The sequence below is a fragment of the Musa acuminata genome, chromosome BXJ2-7 (genome assembly GCF_036884655.1).
Source record: "Musa acuminata AAA Group cultivar baxijiao chromosome BXJ2-7, Cavendish_Baxijiao_AAA, whole genome shotgun sequence".
NCBI classification, from domain to species: domain Eukaryota; kingdom Viridiplantae; phylum Streptophyta; class Magnoliopsida; order Zingiberales; family Musaceae; genus Musa; species Musa acuminata.
Genome location: NC_088344.1, coordinates 33792982 through 33808727, shown reverse-complemented (window position 1 = coordinate 33808727; position 15746 = coordinate 33792982). Strand labels below are relative to the sequence as shown.

The 15746-nt window shown below is 38.5% G+C and overlaps 3 protein-coding genes across 6 annotated transcripts; 1 reads left to right on the top strand and 2 right to left on the bottom strand.

The window, feature by feature from the left end:
* Nucleotides 1-1805: 1805 nt before the first annotated feature.
* On the bottom strand, nucleotides 1806-5783 carry LOC135617706 (uncharacterized). Of its 3 annotated transcripts, XM_065118212.1 has the most exons (5): nucleotides 4919-5387; nucleotides 4730-4810; nucleotides 4361-4635; nucleotides 3016-3343; nucleotides 1806-2297 (listed from the first exon to the last, which is right to left on the bottom strand). In XM_065118212.1, the coding sequence occupies exons 3-5, from the start codon at nucleotides 4380-4382 to the stop codon at nucleotides 2093-2095; spliced, it is 555 nt and encodes a 184-aa protein (XP_064974284.1). In that variant the 5' UTR covers nucleotides 4383-4635; nucleotides 4730-4810; nucleotides 4919-5387; the 3' UTR covers nucleotides 1806-2092. The 3 variants fall into 3 exon arrangements, with proteins under 3 accessions (XP_064974284.1, XP_064974283.1, XP_064974282.1); XM_065118211.1 differs by lacking the exons at nucleotides 4361-4635; nucleotides 4730-4810; nucleotides 4919-5387 and adding an exon at nucleotides 5421-5783; XM_065118210.1 differs by lacking the exons at nucleotides 4361-4635; nucleotides 4730-4810; nucleotides 4919-5387 and adding an exon at nucleotides 5417-5782.
* A 121-nt stretch (nucleotides 5784-5904) lies between these two features.
* On the top strand, nucleotides 5905-11008 carry LOC103992474 (uncharacterized). Its single transcript, XM_009412185.3, has 6 exons — nucleotides 5905-6205; nucleotides 6610-6806; nucleotides 7387-7467; nucleotides 9098-9331; nucleotides 10173-10250; nucleotides 10368-11008. Exons 1-6 carry the CDS (start codon nucleotides 6094-6096, stop codon nucleotides 10614-10616), a joined length of 951 nt encoding a protein of 316 aa, XP_009410460.2. The 5' UTR covers nucleotides 5905-6093; the 3' UTR covers nucleotides 10617-11008.
* Nucleotides 11009-13337: 2329 nt separating this feature from the next.
* LOC103992473 (F-box protein At4g18380) lies at nucleotides 13338-15580 on the bottom strand. 2 transcript variants are annotated; one of them, XM_009412183.3, is made up of 2 exons: nucleotides 15204-15580; nucleotides 13338-14817 (listed from the first exon to the last, which is right to left on the bottom strand). In XM_009412183.3, exon 2 carries the CDS (start codon nucleotides 14602-14604, stop codon nucleotides 13543-13545), a length of 1062 nt encoding a protein of 353 aa, XP_009410458.2. In that variant the 5' UTR covers nucleotides 14605-14817; nucleotides 15204-15580; the 3' UTR covers nucleotides 13338-13542. The 2 variants fall into 2 exon arrangements, with proteins under 2 accessions (XP_009410458.2, XP_018684374.2); XM_018828829.2 differs by having other exon boundaries at nucleotides 13338-14744.
* Between the last annotated feature and the right edge of the window lie 166 nt (nucleotides 15581-15746).

The following is a 15746-nucleotide window of genomic DNA, read 5'->3' as shown; positions in this document are numbered from 1 at the left end:
AAGCACTTTACATATTGTGCAAAGCACAAGCACAAACCTTGTTTATATCTTTGTTTGTGATATTCTCCTCGTCGAATCATTCACGAACGCTACATCTCTTTGTGTTTATTGAATATTTAATCTTCTACTCCAATTGCAACACGCCTATTAGCTTCTAGTTCCTCTTAATAGTTATTGCTAAGTAGTCACAAAAAAATATTTCTTGTTGTACGTCAATCTCTCATTGACTCATAGAACTGAGTAAATTCGTATAATCAATATTTTTTCTTCCCTCTTTTATCTTATATTATTTCTTCTCTTCCCTCTTTTATCTTACCCAAACATATTATATAAAAATACTTTTTGAGTTTTTAAAGATTTTTTCGCTAGAGGAAGGGCTTGAACCTTAGACCTTGTGGTTAACAACCACACGCTCTAACCATCTGAGCTACTCCAGCTGTATATATTATATCTATAAGATCTAATTGAAATTTCTGTATCCTAACTTCTAGATTAATGTTGAAGTCAGGTCATGGGGTCATCCGATTGCAGCTATGCAGATGCCCGGCTTCATGAAACAATTTTTTTGTTTGGCCTTTTTTTTTCCGCTAGAGGAAGGGCTTGCAATAATATGAGTTATCATAAAAAGTAGTTCAAAGAATACTAGTAAATGTAATCTCATAAACACGAAATCGAAAACAAATTAAATCAAAAAATATAAAATAACACGAGTTATCATAAAAAGTGGTTCGAAGAATGGTAGTAAATGTAATCATAAACACGAAATCGAAAACAAACGAAATCAGAAAATATAAAATAATATGAGTTATTAATGGGTTTTTACGCTAGAGGAAGGGCTTGAACCTTCGACCTTGTGGTTAACAGCCACACGTTCTAACCATCTGAGCTACTCCAGCTCTACATATTTAGTTGATAAGATACAATTAGAGTATCTTGTTCTAGTTCTAGATTAATTCTTATGTTAGAAGTCAGCTCATCCGATTGCAGCTATGCAGATGACGGCTTCATGAAACAATATTTTATGTTTGGCCTTATTTCAGATTATGGAAGGAATAGTGAAGCACATAATAAATAGATCAGCAGTGATGCACAGTTTGAACATGGAATCGGTAGGGCTTGAACGAATACCACAAACAACAAAAAATGGCTGTAGGTGAATAACAAGGCACATGTTATAGGAAGAGGGCGAAGGAGGAGGACAACAACAAACAAAATGGTTCTTCTCTTCAACACAGAACCTTTCAACTATGACAAGTCCTGGTAAGATATGATCATCCCGACCCATCTTGGTCCCAAGCCACACCTGAGACCAACCTCCCCAGATCCAACTATCCAACTTAACTAATTCAAGTTTGGCCCCACCAGTCCATAACTAGTGTCCCTTCTCAATAACAAAACAAAACAAAAACAAAGAATCCAATGTCCCCTTTTGCATTCGACAAAAAAACAATTACTAATAAAACATTTGATGTACTTGACACATGATACATCCGTCTTACATGAAAAGATATAAGAAGCATCAAACGTGACTAAAGCACCCTCTTACATTTACTGATCACTCTAGGATGTATCTTTTTATTACATAAAAAGATACATCCTGACCTAAACATTTTCATGGTTAAGCATGGCCTGAGTGAAGTTACGGTTATTGCTTAGCAAGCCTCTGCATTTGTGTAATCATACTTGTGTTATGCTCTACTCAAACATACCTAAATAATAAAAAATTGTCTGACAAAACAATTACTGATCACTCTATGTGCCATTATCGACCGCATATTTCCACATCTTTTGTCATCAACCAGCAGTGACAAACTAATTCTTTTGATAAAAGACAAAATTAGTCGTATTACAATCGACGTTACGGAAACAATCGATTGCTCCCATCTCTGAGGTTCCTCAAAATGTTGGATACTAATCCTCAAAGCGGTAATGTATATGAACAATGCACAATGCAGCTTTTTTCTCGTTGAAGCCACAGACAGAATATCCTTTTACCTCGTATCAATCGACTGACCAAAATCATGTTAACCGACTGACCAAAATTATAACGTGATACAGATGGGTTCCAACAAGTAATGCGAGGCCCAGATACTCACAAAACGATAATCTTCCTGTGAAGGTGCTCCCCTATCGAATGCTTTTCATCATCATGATCATGGAAAATCAAGGTAAGCATTCCGACCAGGACGAGCACCGAGCCAACGAGAAGCTTGTCGTTTCGTTCAACCCAGTGAAACTTGAGCTGGCTGGCACCGTAAAATGAAAGGGCCACAAGAGATGTCATGACGGTAATGGTGCTGCACATCCAGAAAAGGAAATCGTGAATGATATTAGCAATCCTAAAAAACCAGAGATAAGAGATAAAACTATAAGAAAATCATAGCACACCAACTATATTTTTGCCACAATAAAAGAAACATCAAAAGGTTAAATGCAGGTTGTTCCCCCACTAGAAAAAGAAATCAACCACCAGTAAAAACTTGTGATCCCTCTTTTTGGACTCTTTTTCCCCCCATTGGATTGTTAAAACATGAAGTATGGTATGCTAAGTTTGTAAAAACTTTTTCAGATGTTTGACATTTCTAGGTCAAGATTCATCAACATATCTAGTCTTAGAAAATATTTGTACCATCACTCAGGATACGGATCCATCTATCATACAATCAGATATGCTCTAATGACAATACTTCAGGAATTGAAATAACAATAATCAATCCATGATGCGTGACATATGATTGATGGGAAGATTCTTCTCCTATATTTGGGAACGTCATATCTAATCTAATTTTAGCAAGAATGACCCATCCCTGCATGCCTACAGAACAAGCATAGTCATTCACCAGATTGAGAAAAGAGCAAATCCTATTAGATCTGAAAGCCTTGATACACCTAACATATTAAATCATTACTTGACAAAAAAATATTTTATTGATGCTGGCCTCAAAACAAAGGTTTTATTTGGATCCAAACCTTTTGATTCACTAGCCTCTCAAAATTTAATTTAGAATGGCTTACCTTAACAGAAGCACAATGATTGCTAGAACCATCATAGACGATGAGTTGCCAACAGCAAGGAAAACTGGAAGAGTTGTTGCACAAGGAGATAACGCAGGTACAAGAACAAGCCCAGCCACTGCCATCTTCTCCATGGAATGATTGTGAGAGTGATTGTGGCCTCTCTTACCAAATAAAAACAGAAGAATATAGCTTCCTCCAAGAACTATGAGCAGCAACGAAGCAAGCTTGTGCACTGTCTCTTCACCAGCTATGGTGTTGGCCATGGTGATTGCAGCAATACCAAGCAGAGAAGTAGAAATCACATGCAGGACAGCTCCAAATACAGCTGTTGAGAGAAGAAGAAAGGCATTCAGTTTTCTTCCTAAACAGGAAAAGTGCTGCAGATAAAGAAGATTTTACAACTCAGATAGTGACAATGGCAAAATCCAAAACAAGCTGATCAATTAAACAATTATTGCCTCTTGTAACCAAAATTTACCCCTTAAACCATAGGTTGGTAAACCTCCAACTATTTCTACTATATCTAGTAAAAAATCTGACTTGCCAGCATTAAGTTTTTGTTGAATTTAAATCTACATTTTGAGGTGTAATTTTCTAGCCCGTTTAGTGAGGCATCTATTTAGGACTAAATGTCTTCCAAAATCCAAATTGCATTAATTGATTCAGTTTAATGCACAATTCCAAGAGTCAACCTTGTTCTAAGCCAATATTCTCGACTGTTGTAGAAATGCTTTTGGAACATGAGGCGGCAAGTGTTATATGGTTAGGAACAGTATCCGCCACAATTTGTTGTTCACCAAATGAAGTTAATCTGTGGATTTTGCAATTGTCTAATCATACGTGTCCTAATATGCAGATATTTTCCAAAGTCGCACTGTCTAAAACCAGCATAATTCAGCATATACTTGAGTTGCATATGTTCCCTGCAATATAAAACATCTGCTAAATGCTATGTCAAGCATTACCACACTGCAGCACCTCTATCTCAGGAGCAGCTTCATTGATCCAATCAAATTTGTTCTTAATGTACAAGTATTCAGAACATTAATATTCAACATCTTAATAAGAGCGATCATATCCTTCATAAATGTACATTCATATTCTCTGTTGACAGGAGTCACATTGAATATCAACTAGACCCATACAAATTGGCACCCTCCAAATGAAGCTTTTGCTAAAATAAAGGATTCAGAAATAGTTTACCCTTACGATTTTTATCACACCACTGAGTTTTATAGCAAGCACTCGAAAGCTAATCTAGTAGTTAACCAACAAAGCTGAATAATCAATGTGCATTGAGTAAATAAAGCATGTTTAAATTTTAATAATGTTTGGTGCTTACTTAACATACTAAGACTCATCATCAAAACCCTTACTGCACATTTTCTAAATGGACTGAATTATCCCGCTGTGGCTAATGAAAAAGGAAAGAAGCACATCTCCAATTGACGAATAGGGGCATGTTTCAATGAAAGCAACAACAGAGGTTTTCAATTTTGTTGCACTTCCCCATGCCAGTAAAGCTATTGTGTATCGTTAATCATGCGTGAATGCCAACACCATAGAGCCATATTAGCAAGACTTCCATGTTATCTGCAGGCACATGACATCCTGGTTCTACAAAATGCTCAAGTTAGTTAGAAGTTCCACCACAACTATCACCCAAATCATTGTACAAGGAGAGAGACCCATGATCAATAAGGAGCTTAACTGAAATAGGGATGTCACATTAGTCTATGGGTCTCTTAATTCATGAAAATATGCGACTCCACTCTTTGGATCATTCCATTTCCTGTTATTGCATTAGGAAGGAAAACCAAAACTTAAACTTAATATTCCTTAAAGCAGAAAAGAAATATTCACTGAAAGCAACTCCTCGATTTTGTGGAGCGTATCGTACCAGTTAAGTTAATCTCCAGCAAGAAGACCAAGAACAGTTTTTGACCTGCACTAGAAAAGATTGCTACGAGATGTATAACCAGCAACAGATAGAGAGCCCCAATCATCTCTACATACCATATCATTCCAATCATAAATAAATTTATCGATCAAATCACAACCAAATAACAATATAAAGAATGCTACGACTACCAAAAAAATCATTTTCAGGTGGGTATCTCTAATAATCCTGAAGCGCACTCGGAAAGAATTGTACAACCTGAAGAATTAGCAGCTGTTACAGTGTTTTGCACCAATAAACTAGTCCAGATATCCACGATCAAGAAATAATAAACTATCCTGACAACCCAAACATCCACAGATCATGAATTTGCTCCAAGATCCATTCCATTGCCAATAACGGAATTCAATCAAGAAGAACAACAAGATCTAGTGAAGAGAAGGAAAGGAAATAAAGTAAGATCTGAAAAGAAATCTTGAATGGTTCACCGGGACTCACTGACAAGGAGAGTGCGCGGGAGGGTCCATTTCTGGGCGCGGCCGACGACGGAGAAGGGGAGCCAGTGGGTGGGGATGAAGGAGTGGAGCAGCGAGACGGTGGCGATCCCTCCGATCGTGGAGAGATCCTTCGCGCTGAAGCTGTCCATTTCCAGCCCTAAACCCCTCAAGATCTACAGCTCCCCAAGAGGAAACGCCTTCGTTTCTCAAGATCCGAGCAAGAATTCGCCCCCGGAGCCACCGCGCTACGATCGGAGCCCGCGGATCGGGGAACGGAAGCGAATCGCCGAGGATCGGAAAGCGAGCGCAGGTGGCCACCGACTTCGGGTTGGCAATAACAGGAAAGGGAGGAGCGGGGATCCTCTTCAAGTAATACGAAGAAATAGAATCCTTCAGGCCCTCTAATCTAAAAAATCTTGACCGTTCATTCTAGTATCTTCGTAATGGTCCTGCCGTTATATATACCTGTGTCGGTATCTTCAATGGAAGCCGATACAAAGCGCCTTTCTTCTCGCGCCCTCTTCCTTTCCCGCCCCGCTTTTACATGGAAATTAGGGTTCCTGAGGAGTATATGAGAGCATCTTCTCCGTCCCCTATTTTCCAAACTCAATCTTGCTGGGTTCCCTCGTTGTGGAAATAGGGTTTCGTGAAACCTCTTCTCGGCGCGCTTCTGGAAGAATGGCACTTAGCTGGAGACACCACGTCCTCATACAGGCTTTGCTCTCCCGTGGACCGATGACGGAAGAGGACTTCCATGCGGTCTTCGCCGGCGTCAGTGGGAAAGATCCAGGTTTGTATGCTAATTTTACTGTAAAGATAAGAATTTTATCTTTAGATATGTTGAATCTTTGGCCGCGAGTGATGCAGTAGCGCAGATTTCTATTCATACGTTTACTATTGAAAATCTTGTCAGATCAGACTTACGTTTCTGTTTCCACATAGCGTCAACTTAGGTGGTGTAGTCTTCGTAGATTTTTATATGTAATCTTGATGCAATCCTTTTATCCTTCTTGATATATTAGCTCCAGATTTCGAGTATAGTATATGAAGGTGTTTAGGGTGCTCTTGAAGAGGGGACATACCTTTCGTTAACCGATGGAATGATTGATTTGTTATATTGAATGTTGATGTATAAGAAATGCCTTTGTCTAGGATGCCAATGCTTTGCGGTGACTGATATGGAATTATTTGCAGTTACACATCGTCAACTATTTAATGAAGTTCTTCTCAAGATCAACAAAGAACTAGCTTATGTGCAATTTGAGCTGCGAGCATGTCAAAACCAATATGATGGTAAGGTATACTATGGCATGGTTAACAATGTAGCTGATGAGCAATCGAAGCTTGGAACCAAGTATTCTGTTCCACAAATTGCATTTTATAAGGGAGTGGTATGTGTTGTTTGGATCATTCACTTTGGAATTATTTGATCTTTTCTTCAATAGTAAATTCTGGGTAACTTTTTTTCTGCCCGATAGTTTTGAGATGAAGTCTTATCTTAATAATAATATGCAATCTGGAAAACTTTTTCTTTTGTCTTTTTGTATGGATGAAAGTATGAAGTTATTCTCTTATGTATAAGTATTCTGACTGGGAAATCTTTTTATTTGCTTTTTTTTGTTAATGAAACTATGAAGTTTTTATCTTACATATAATTTTTTTTTGTTTTCTTTTCTGTGTGAATGAAACTCTATAAGTGGCATTATAGAAAAGGCAGGTGCCGAAGTTGGATATATATGTTAGGAATTTCCTTATTGGATAGTCATCTAGTTTAATTGAGCCTAGTGTATACTAAACACATGAAAATTTGTTGTTGCATGTTTTGCAGCATTAATTTTTTAATGTAGAGAGAGAGCATGTTTGCCTACATTGCTTTGCTCCTAAGTCCAGTTGCCGTAAGTTTTGAAGATAGAAGTCAAGGCATTATAATATCAATAATTTAATCTCCAAATATGGTTCTATTGGTTCCAGGTAGAAGCAATTGTTCAGGACGTAACAACTCAAGGCTGCATAAGCAGTATTGATGCACTTCACATTCAATTGGAAAATCAGGTTTTCATCTGTTTGCCTCCTTAAATCTGTGAAGCAAAAATAATGTATCTTTCCGTCCTCTTTCTTTTTTTGTTTCTCATTTATTTGAATGTATAGTAGATTTCCTATGAAAAGTGTAGACTATGAATCTGTGTTGTTATTCCTTCAATCAGTGCAGATCTGTTTGACTTTCAAGTAGTTAATGATTTCTATGTCAACTTCATAATAGAAGGCTCTTGAAATTATTTTGGTCGAAAAGATTATGCAAAACAATGTATTCTGATTTTAATCTAACCTTTCTCATACCTGAAAACTTTGAGATTCTCTTTCAGACTTTTTTTCTTTAAAGATGATAAATTTCAACTTGCTACGTGGTGTATATAAAGGGGGGGAAAGAACAACACTAAGTGCTAGGTTTCTGTGAGGCAGTAATGAAGATAGGGCATGACCACATTAGACACGTTTTAGAAAATAGGGAGCAGAATATACTGCAGAGACATGAGAAAATTTCTGGATCTTGCTAACTAGAAGAAATTCTGGAAAATGACACTCATGTAAACCTGAAATGAAACCATCATCTATTGAAAAGCAGAAGATATCAATTGTATCAAGGGCTTGTAACCACAATAGCAAGGTTGCCTATGCACTGTAATGGTTGTTTCTGAGATGAGCGTGTGTGGGAAAGCTTCAAGCAGCACAGTCCATTGACATAATTGATGAGAATTCTTGGCCTGAGTTAAATTGTAACAATCAATATTTGTCCTCAAACAGGCATACTAATATGCCCATTAAAATGAATAAGCTAGAAAGTTTTTGATAAAATTAGGATGACATCTACTAAGGTATATCAACAACAAATATAAAGCTTAGTTCTTAAGCAGCTTTGGTATCATGAAAAGGCCTAATTATTATACTGTTACCATGTATTTGGTATTGGAATAGTATCATTAAGGAATCTGACTCATGGACATGCAATTAAATATCTGACATGGCTTTTGGATGTTGGCACGTGAGTTATTGTAACTTCTATAGCAGTGGAACACTGGAGTTGTCTGTAGTAATTTGATTTCAAGTATCAATTTTCCATGGTTGAACAATTGACATATCTGTTTTTTTTTTGTTTTACTTACCTCCTATCAATATTGCCCACTAAGTGGTGCAACCTAGCTCAGGTTTATATCTCATCCAATATAACTGTACGCAGAACTGACTAGACTATCACACACGTAATGTTTTTTTACCTCATATTGCCCATTTACTACTTTTGATTCCTTATGGTCTAAGAAAATAATTGTGTGCAATTTCAATGACAGCTTATTAATTAACCAAGTTAAGGAAAGGCCAGGTTTGGAGCTCTTTGAAGTTTCTTCTTGAATTAACATTTACTTAAGATACATGATAAGTTGAAGTTGAAGATGAAATTTTCAGTTTTTGTTTACCAGAACTAATGAGACCCATGTCTTACTTTGGCTTGCCTTCCAAGCTTTACTTTATTGGTGTGTTCTAATGCTTGTGTACATATCACAACACTGTATGATTAATTAGGTTTATCTTATGAAACGCGAGGACTTTTATCTTTTTAATGGCTTAACCAGGTGAATAACTATCTTTAAGCCATCAAATTTTAATCAGCAAAACACAATTATTTCAGGTTCAGAATTGTCAGAGTTCACAGGATACGCAATCTCGAATCCCTGCTGCGTTCAAGAGTTTCACAATGTCTCAGAAGGAGAAAACTCTTAATGATCTCATAAAGGACCAATGGCTGTGCTATACCTCTGATAGTAGAATAGGCCTTGGTTTAAGATCATTCTTTGATCTTAGGAGCTGGTTTTTCGGTAATGATGTACCATCATGTGAGGTCTGCAATGAAGCTGGAGTGAAGGCATGTTTCTACTTACTCTCATTTTTGGTGATCTTTTGATTATCATCCTTTTTGTTTTCTGTAGTGGTTAAACTCTGCTATTAGTTTTTATTGGTAGATTGCAAATTTCTGATTGTTGATGGGTACTTCTGTTTGCATACTTTTGTTATCAGCTTGCACTTTCTTGGTTTAAGTGTAATATATTGGCTAGATGATTTACATGATGCTGAAGAAAAAAAATCATGTTGCAGTATGGGAAGCCCTTTTATGCAATATTTTCAGTTATTATATGTTGGGATGAACTTCAAAGGCTTCAATTGTCATATATCTTTAAGAGAAATCACCTCTTCTCTTGTTCGCCAAGCCTATGCAGTAACAATTAAATGTGATGCATGGCCAATGTTCAAGATTTGCTCTGATGACACTATAGGGTTCACACTTCTAGGAGATACTAGCAGAGTAAAGTTTGAGTTGATGATATCTGATCTAGAACTTAGGCACTATGATAGTTAGCAATTGCATGGTATAGAGTATCAGAATTTCCTGGAATAATGGCTTCATATGGGACAAATGAGCTACTGATTGGATGATTGTCTGTTCACTGGAGGGTTTTTTCAAGTGGCATCCCTACTTGACTACGATGATCATCTTGGAGAGAATGTCAAACTGTCTAATTAATAGAGAGATCTACTTATAATTATAGTAATTATTTATGCCGATTTACTGGGCATGCAAAATCAATGCCTATGTTAGATGATGTTCCTTGTCTGCCAGTGGGTATGGCACGATAGAGTTGGCTTGTTATAAATTTATGTGAATACAGTAATCATCATTTATTTCACTCACAAATTTTGCTCAACAGGCTTCTGTATGTTCCAATGAAGGATGCACTGTCCGAATTCATTATTACTGTCTGAAGAAGAAATTTCCGCAACGGAAGGTATGAACTTCTCTCACCCATTTTTTCAACATTTGTCAGTGGAAGGATATTCTCTTGGTTAGTTCATGCTTCTTTTAGATTGCCAACTCGCATCTGTTTGTTCATATGAGTCATTAGGGTTCAAGGGCTTGTCCTGGATGTGGTACCGAGTGGCCCCGTTCAGAGTTTGAGGTAGATCACTTAGATGTACCCGAGCAGACGCAGGTGCCTTCAGCTGATCTTTCTTCAAGAAAGAGACCCAGACGCATGAAAGCTGAAGCAGTTGCAGCAGTTCAATCCCAGAGTGAAACTCAAAATGAAGCACCATGTGGCCCCACACAAAGGAGGAGGCTCAGGAGCTGCAAAACTGAATCAGTGGAAACCTAAGGCGAAGCTTCTCAGTCTGCCATGCCCTCTAATTTCAGAAGCCGTAGGTCTGACCATGCCTAGTGTAAGTAATCCTGGAGCATCGCCACTTGACAACTTTCAAGTAAATACAGTTTCTTCTTTCCTTTTTCCTCTTTTTCTTTTGCTGCTCCATGTATTGAAAAGCTGGAACCACCAACTTGTGTTAATCTTGATGTAGAGCTGTATCATGTAGCTGGAACTCAACAGGTACTGAGCATCTCTACAAGATGAGCTCAATTGGTTGCTAGTAACTGTGGCTCTTAGTCATATTAAGTATGTTCCTGTTTCATTTCACTACATCTGGGATAGCCATGTACTGGACAAAACTCACAATTGTTCTACCATTCAATGTTTTTGTGTCTTTACACTAATACTCATTGAGAGAGCTGCCAAAGATCTCATGGATTTGGTTGATGCTTTACTTGATGCACAAATGTTATCTATTGTGGTAAGCCAACCTAATAATTGTTGAAGCTGTCTGCAAAAAGTTCTAGATGGATTAAATGAATGGGATATGGTCAACTTGTTGAACATGTTTGGAAGGGTTTTGGATGCATTAAATGAATAGGATATGATCAGAACACAATTAACACAAAAGATTGGGAACTATTGTACAACTAAAGAAGTTACATGTATTGAGCATAGTGTAACATTACTTTCAAGCCCACTGGCAAAGTTTGTCACTTTAAAGAGTTCATGATCTACCAAGTTGGGTGTACCTCAAGCAGTACTATGGATATATTTTGATGCTAATGTCAGATGCTGGTGTCACACTCAACTTTAGATGCATGAATCAAACCTACTTATAGACTTTTTGCCAGTATCAATTTTAATGTAGCATATATCCCTTTTAAATGTTACAAAATTTCACATATGTCTCTGCTTTACCATCTTTCCAAAAATCATTTTCAGAAGATATTCTATGTTCAATATGCATAGCCATAAGTTTGAGATCTGTGTTCATAAAAAAGAAACATAAAGTATGCAAAATATCCATGACATTTTTAACAATTATAATGAGTATTTAAGTGATATTAACAATAGGATCTCCACTAGCATTTAATCCACAATAAAATATAAACAAACCTTTTGAAATTTGAAGAACATATTTATGCTAAACTGGAATTTAATAAGATAAATATGAAGACCACCAACTTTGCAGAATATATATACATGCAATTTTACCCTTTTTTAAATTTACTTGAGCAGTAAACATGGATATATTAGTACCAATTTGAGATGCAACTAATGTTCTTGCTATCCTTTGCTTATCCAAACCCAAGTTTGATTCAAATATGGCAGTCCAATTGAGTCTTCAAGCTCAACATCCTATATGTAACATCTCACCAGATTACAACAAATAAATGGGCAGACTCTAGTAGTTACAGCTTTTCCATAACAAAACATTATTTAGGCACATCTTGAAGATGCCATGGGCCTTAAAAAATAGGCATAGGCAATGACATGATTGGAACCTGCCCCAAGATTATTGCTTTAATCTTACAAAAGATGACACCTTCAATTATTAACCTCCAGAAAGCCATATTAAAATAATGTCAAAGATCAACCAATAAACTGACATCACTAATTTGGAACCATGTATATAATTCATCATATGGTGATGTTCCTGCTGCTGCCAACTAAGAGCTAACCTTGCAAGAGGATTATTATTTCTCTCAGGTAAAGGGAGTGATTCAACCATGTTTATATATATATAAACTCACATAGATATCCCATCAGATTATGCAAGTGATTTCTCCACATCTTTTAGTCAGCCTGATGAACACAACTTGAAAGCAAACTAGAAAGAACCCTTTTGCCTTGCACCTACATTTGGATGATACAGCTGATAGGGACCTACACTTTCCAACCCATGCAACCTACATTGAAATCTGTAATGAAGTTGGCATCACAAAATCTTCCAACCTATGCAACACATTAGAATCTTCAATGAAATATACCTTGTCCATGAGCCAACCTAGGCTTGTGTTCAAAGTTAAAATCAAGATGCAGATGCCATAAAAAGCTCAGTGCAAGGTCTCAAATGCCTTTTTCCCCATGAATGGGATGGCTTCTAATGCCAAAGATGACACAGGAAATTTCTGAACTTGTCCTGGTAGCCAAGATGACATAGAGTCCATATGGCACAAAAGGCTGTACAAAATCCCAAAATAAACTGAAATGCAATAAACAGAACAGTTATGCAGCACAGCCGAAACAACAACATCCTGCTTTAACTTCATAGTCATGTAGCTCTTTTTGAAATGTTAGAACTCCACTGTACAAAAACAATGACCAATGCCAAATCAAAAGAAACAACAAGCACCACAATAAAATGAAGTAAAAGATATGTCAAGGAAAAAAAAGGAATGTCACAGTTTTATAAATTTCCATGAATGTTTTGTCCAAAAGAAAAAAGAGTATATGTACTAGTTATAACAAGATATTGTTTCCATCACAGTGCACTTCCTGATAGAATAGTTCACAGGAATAAAATGAAACTAAATTCTTCTAACAAATACAAAGAATAAATCTTTCATCTCTAGTTTACAGTCATGTGCAAAGCTGGCCAAACAACACTAAACTTGAGCAGGTCATTCGATGCCTACCTGGTTGACCACCGAAAATGATTGGGGTAAGAAACAAAGTAGGGAAATGCACTGGTTGCTAAATCGAAAAGACATAGTAAAGTTAGTAAACTGCACCGAAAAAGACTTGTTTATTTCATGTAACTTCTACATGGATAGCGATTATTGCTATACAGATACAAGCAAAAGAACATGAAAACACATAACTGGTGCACATCTCAACCATGTTCAGATTGCAATTTGCACCTTAAGGAAGAAAGTGCACAGGATGAATCTGCTAATTCATCAGTGTGTGAAAAGCTTGCGATGTCAGTAATCTAGAAACCATTCATTTCCAAAAGGTAAGTCCGCCGCTTCATCAGTGTCCTCACTGCAGCCTTGAATGGGCCATCAAATGCTCCAGAAATAAAGGCATCAGTCTCACTCCTAATATTGCTACTACTGCTTCCCTCAGAAGATGGCCTAATAGTTACCACAGTGGCTCCTTGCAATGCCATCCCACCAGGGATGTCTAAATAGGGAGCATATTTCAACTTCATGTTGCAAGCTGGAACTTGCGTCCTGTTTGTAGATGCTGAGGCTGCCACTGGTTTCTCCCTGAACTCCTTCAGCTGTTCTTCGCCCATACTTAGTGTCCCCTGCCCATCAGCATCGGTCAAGGCCAAGCTCTTCAAGGTTGGATGTTCCTTAATAATGGGCCGAAGAAGATAATGCCTCGTGGAAGCAGCTATCAGGGAGCTGATTGTCCAGACAACACGGAGCTTTAGCCCTCCATTTGTGTAAAAAGAGTCAGGAATGCTTCCACTGTCTTCTACTGGTGATTCATGCTCGGGGGAGACCAGCTTCCGGTCAATCCTTGTACCTCCCAAGATCACACAGCTCTGCAGTGTACTCCCAAACTCAGCTCTCCATTTTAAAAGAACCCCTTCTTCAGTTCCAACATCTCCAGCAGGGAGTTCGATCCTGAGGTTGCGGACATGGGTGAAGTTCTTGAGAACCTGTGCTGGGGAGTGATGGGAGAGCAGTGGGAAGACAGGCTTGTTGCCACCATTGGTGCTGCGAAGGTTGTGGAAGGGCTTTAGGAGAGTGAAAAGCATGAGCTTTAGGAAGTTGGAGAAAAGGTTTCGATGCCTGGGAGAAGATTGACTCAATGGATCATCAGAATCACCATCAACCGTGACCACTCGGTCGATCTTAACATAGACATCATGCACCAAGAAAACAAGGGAGTTAAACCGCTTCGAAACAGCAGAGCAGCGGCCAAGCGATCGGACATCTGCGAGCTTATTGAGGATGAGGAGGACAATCGAGTCAGGCAGGTGGTCGAATTGATCCAGGTCGTCGGATGGGTCAGCATATACTCTTGCTTTTGGTTGCATCTTTTTTTCTGAATTTGCTTCTTGAATGGGCAGATCCTCCTCTCTAACCGGCAACAGACAAGCAAATATGTCGGATTTGACTAAAGATCCTTTCAGATTTAGGCGATGTTCGGAGCTCAAAATACCGGAACCCTTGAAATCTACAGGTGCCAAGCGCCGCAGAGTTCAAGATCGTGAGCCACAGTATCAACTCTGGATGTGATTTAGCTACTTCTGCCGAAAAAATTAACAACTACTACTACTAATTAGAACAAATATCCCGCATGTAAAGCTCGATCCATAAGATACCTTCAAAATCAGCAGCTTGAAACCCGGAAAAAATAATCTTTTGATTCAGAAAATAATGGCAACACAAAAATGCTTCAATTTGTAAAGTCAGCGTTCGCATCTGAAACTCTTCGATTCAAGAGCGGAGCGAAGCCAAATTGCAACAAACCATTGGAACAAGATACCAAGAATCCAGAAGACTAGTAAAAGCAGCAAACTTCACCAAAATCACAAACACTAGCTACACGGAAGACCATCAAAGATGCAGCTTTTCGCCTGATCTGCAACCCGAGGATCCAGCGAAGAGGATACCAAGAGAAACGAAACATTACCGACAGATCCATCACCCGTTAGGACCCTTCAAAGCCATCGCCGGCCAGGAAACCCACCAAACGCTCCAAAATCTGTCCTTTCCCACACTCCCCACCGAATCGAAAACCCCTCCGACTCCAATCGAGAAGAACTTCCAAATCCGAGTCCACGGACCCCCAAAATGAGCTCGATCCGAAGCACGACGACTGACCTTCGCTCGGGAGGGGATTCGCCCAAGGAAATCTCACAGGCCGAAAGGGAAACCCAAGGGGAATCACGGTGTTCTTTTGCAGGAGTAAGTAGGGTTCTCCAAAGCCAAATGGCGCTCTCTGTCTCCCTCTCTCTTTCTCTCTCTCTCTCTCTCTTTACCGAGGTAGTTCGGCGCTGCTCTCATTGATATGACACTGTCGCCCACCGCACAACGGAAAAAGGCCAACTTAACGGCGCCGTCGAACGCACGTGACCAGACATTTCGACGGGGGTCCAACGTGCGACGAGTAGTTGACGGCGTTAGCATCACCTTAACGGCGTTGCTTTCTAAAGTTTCTACAGATCCACAAACT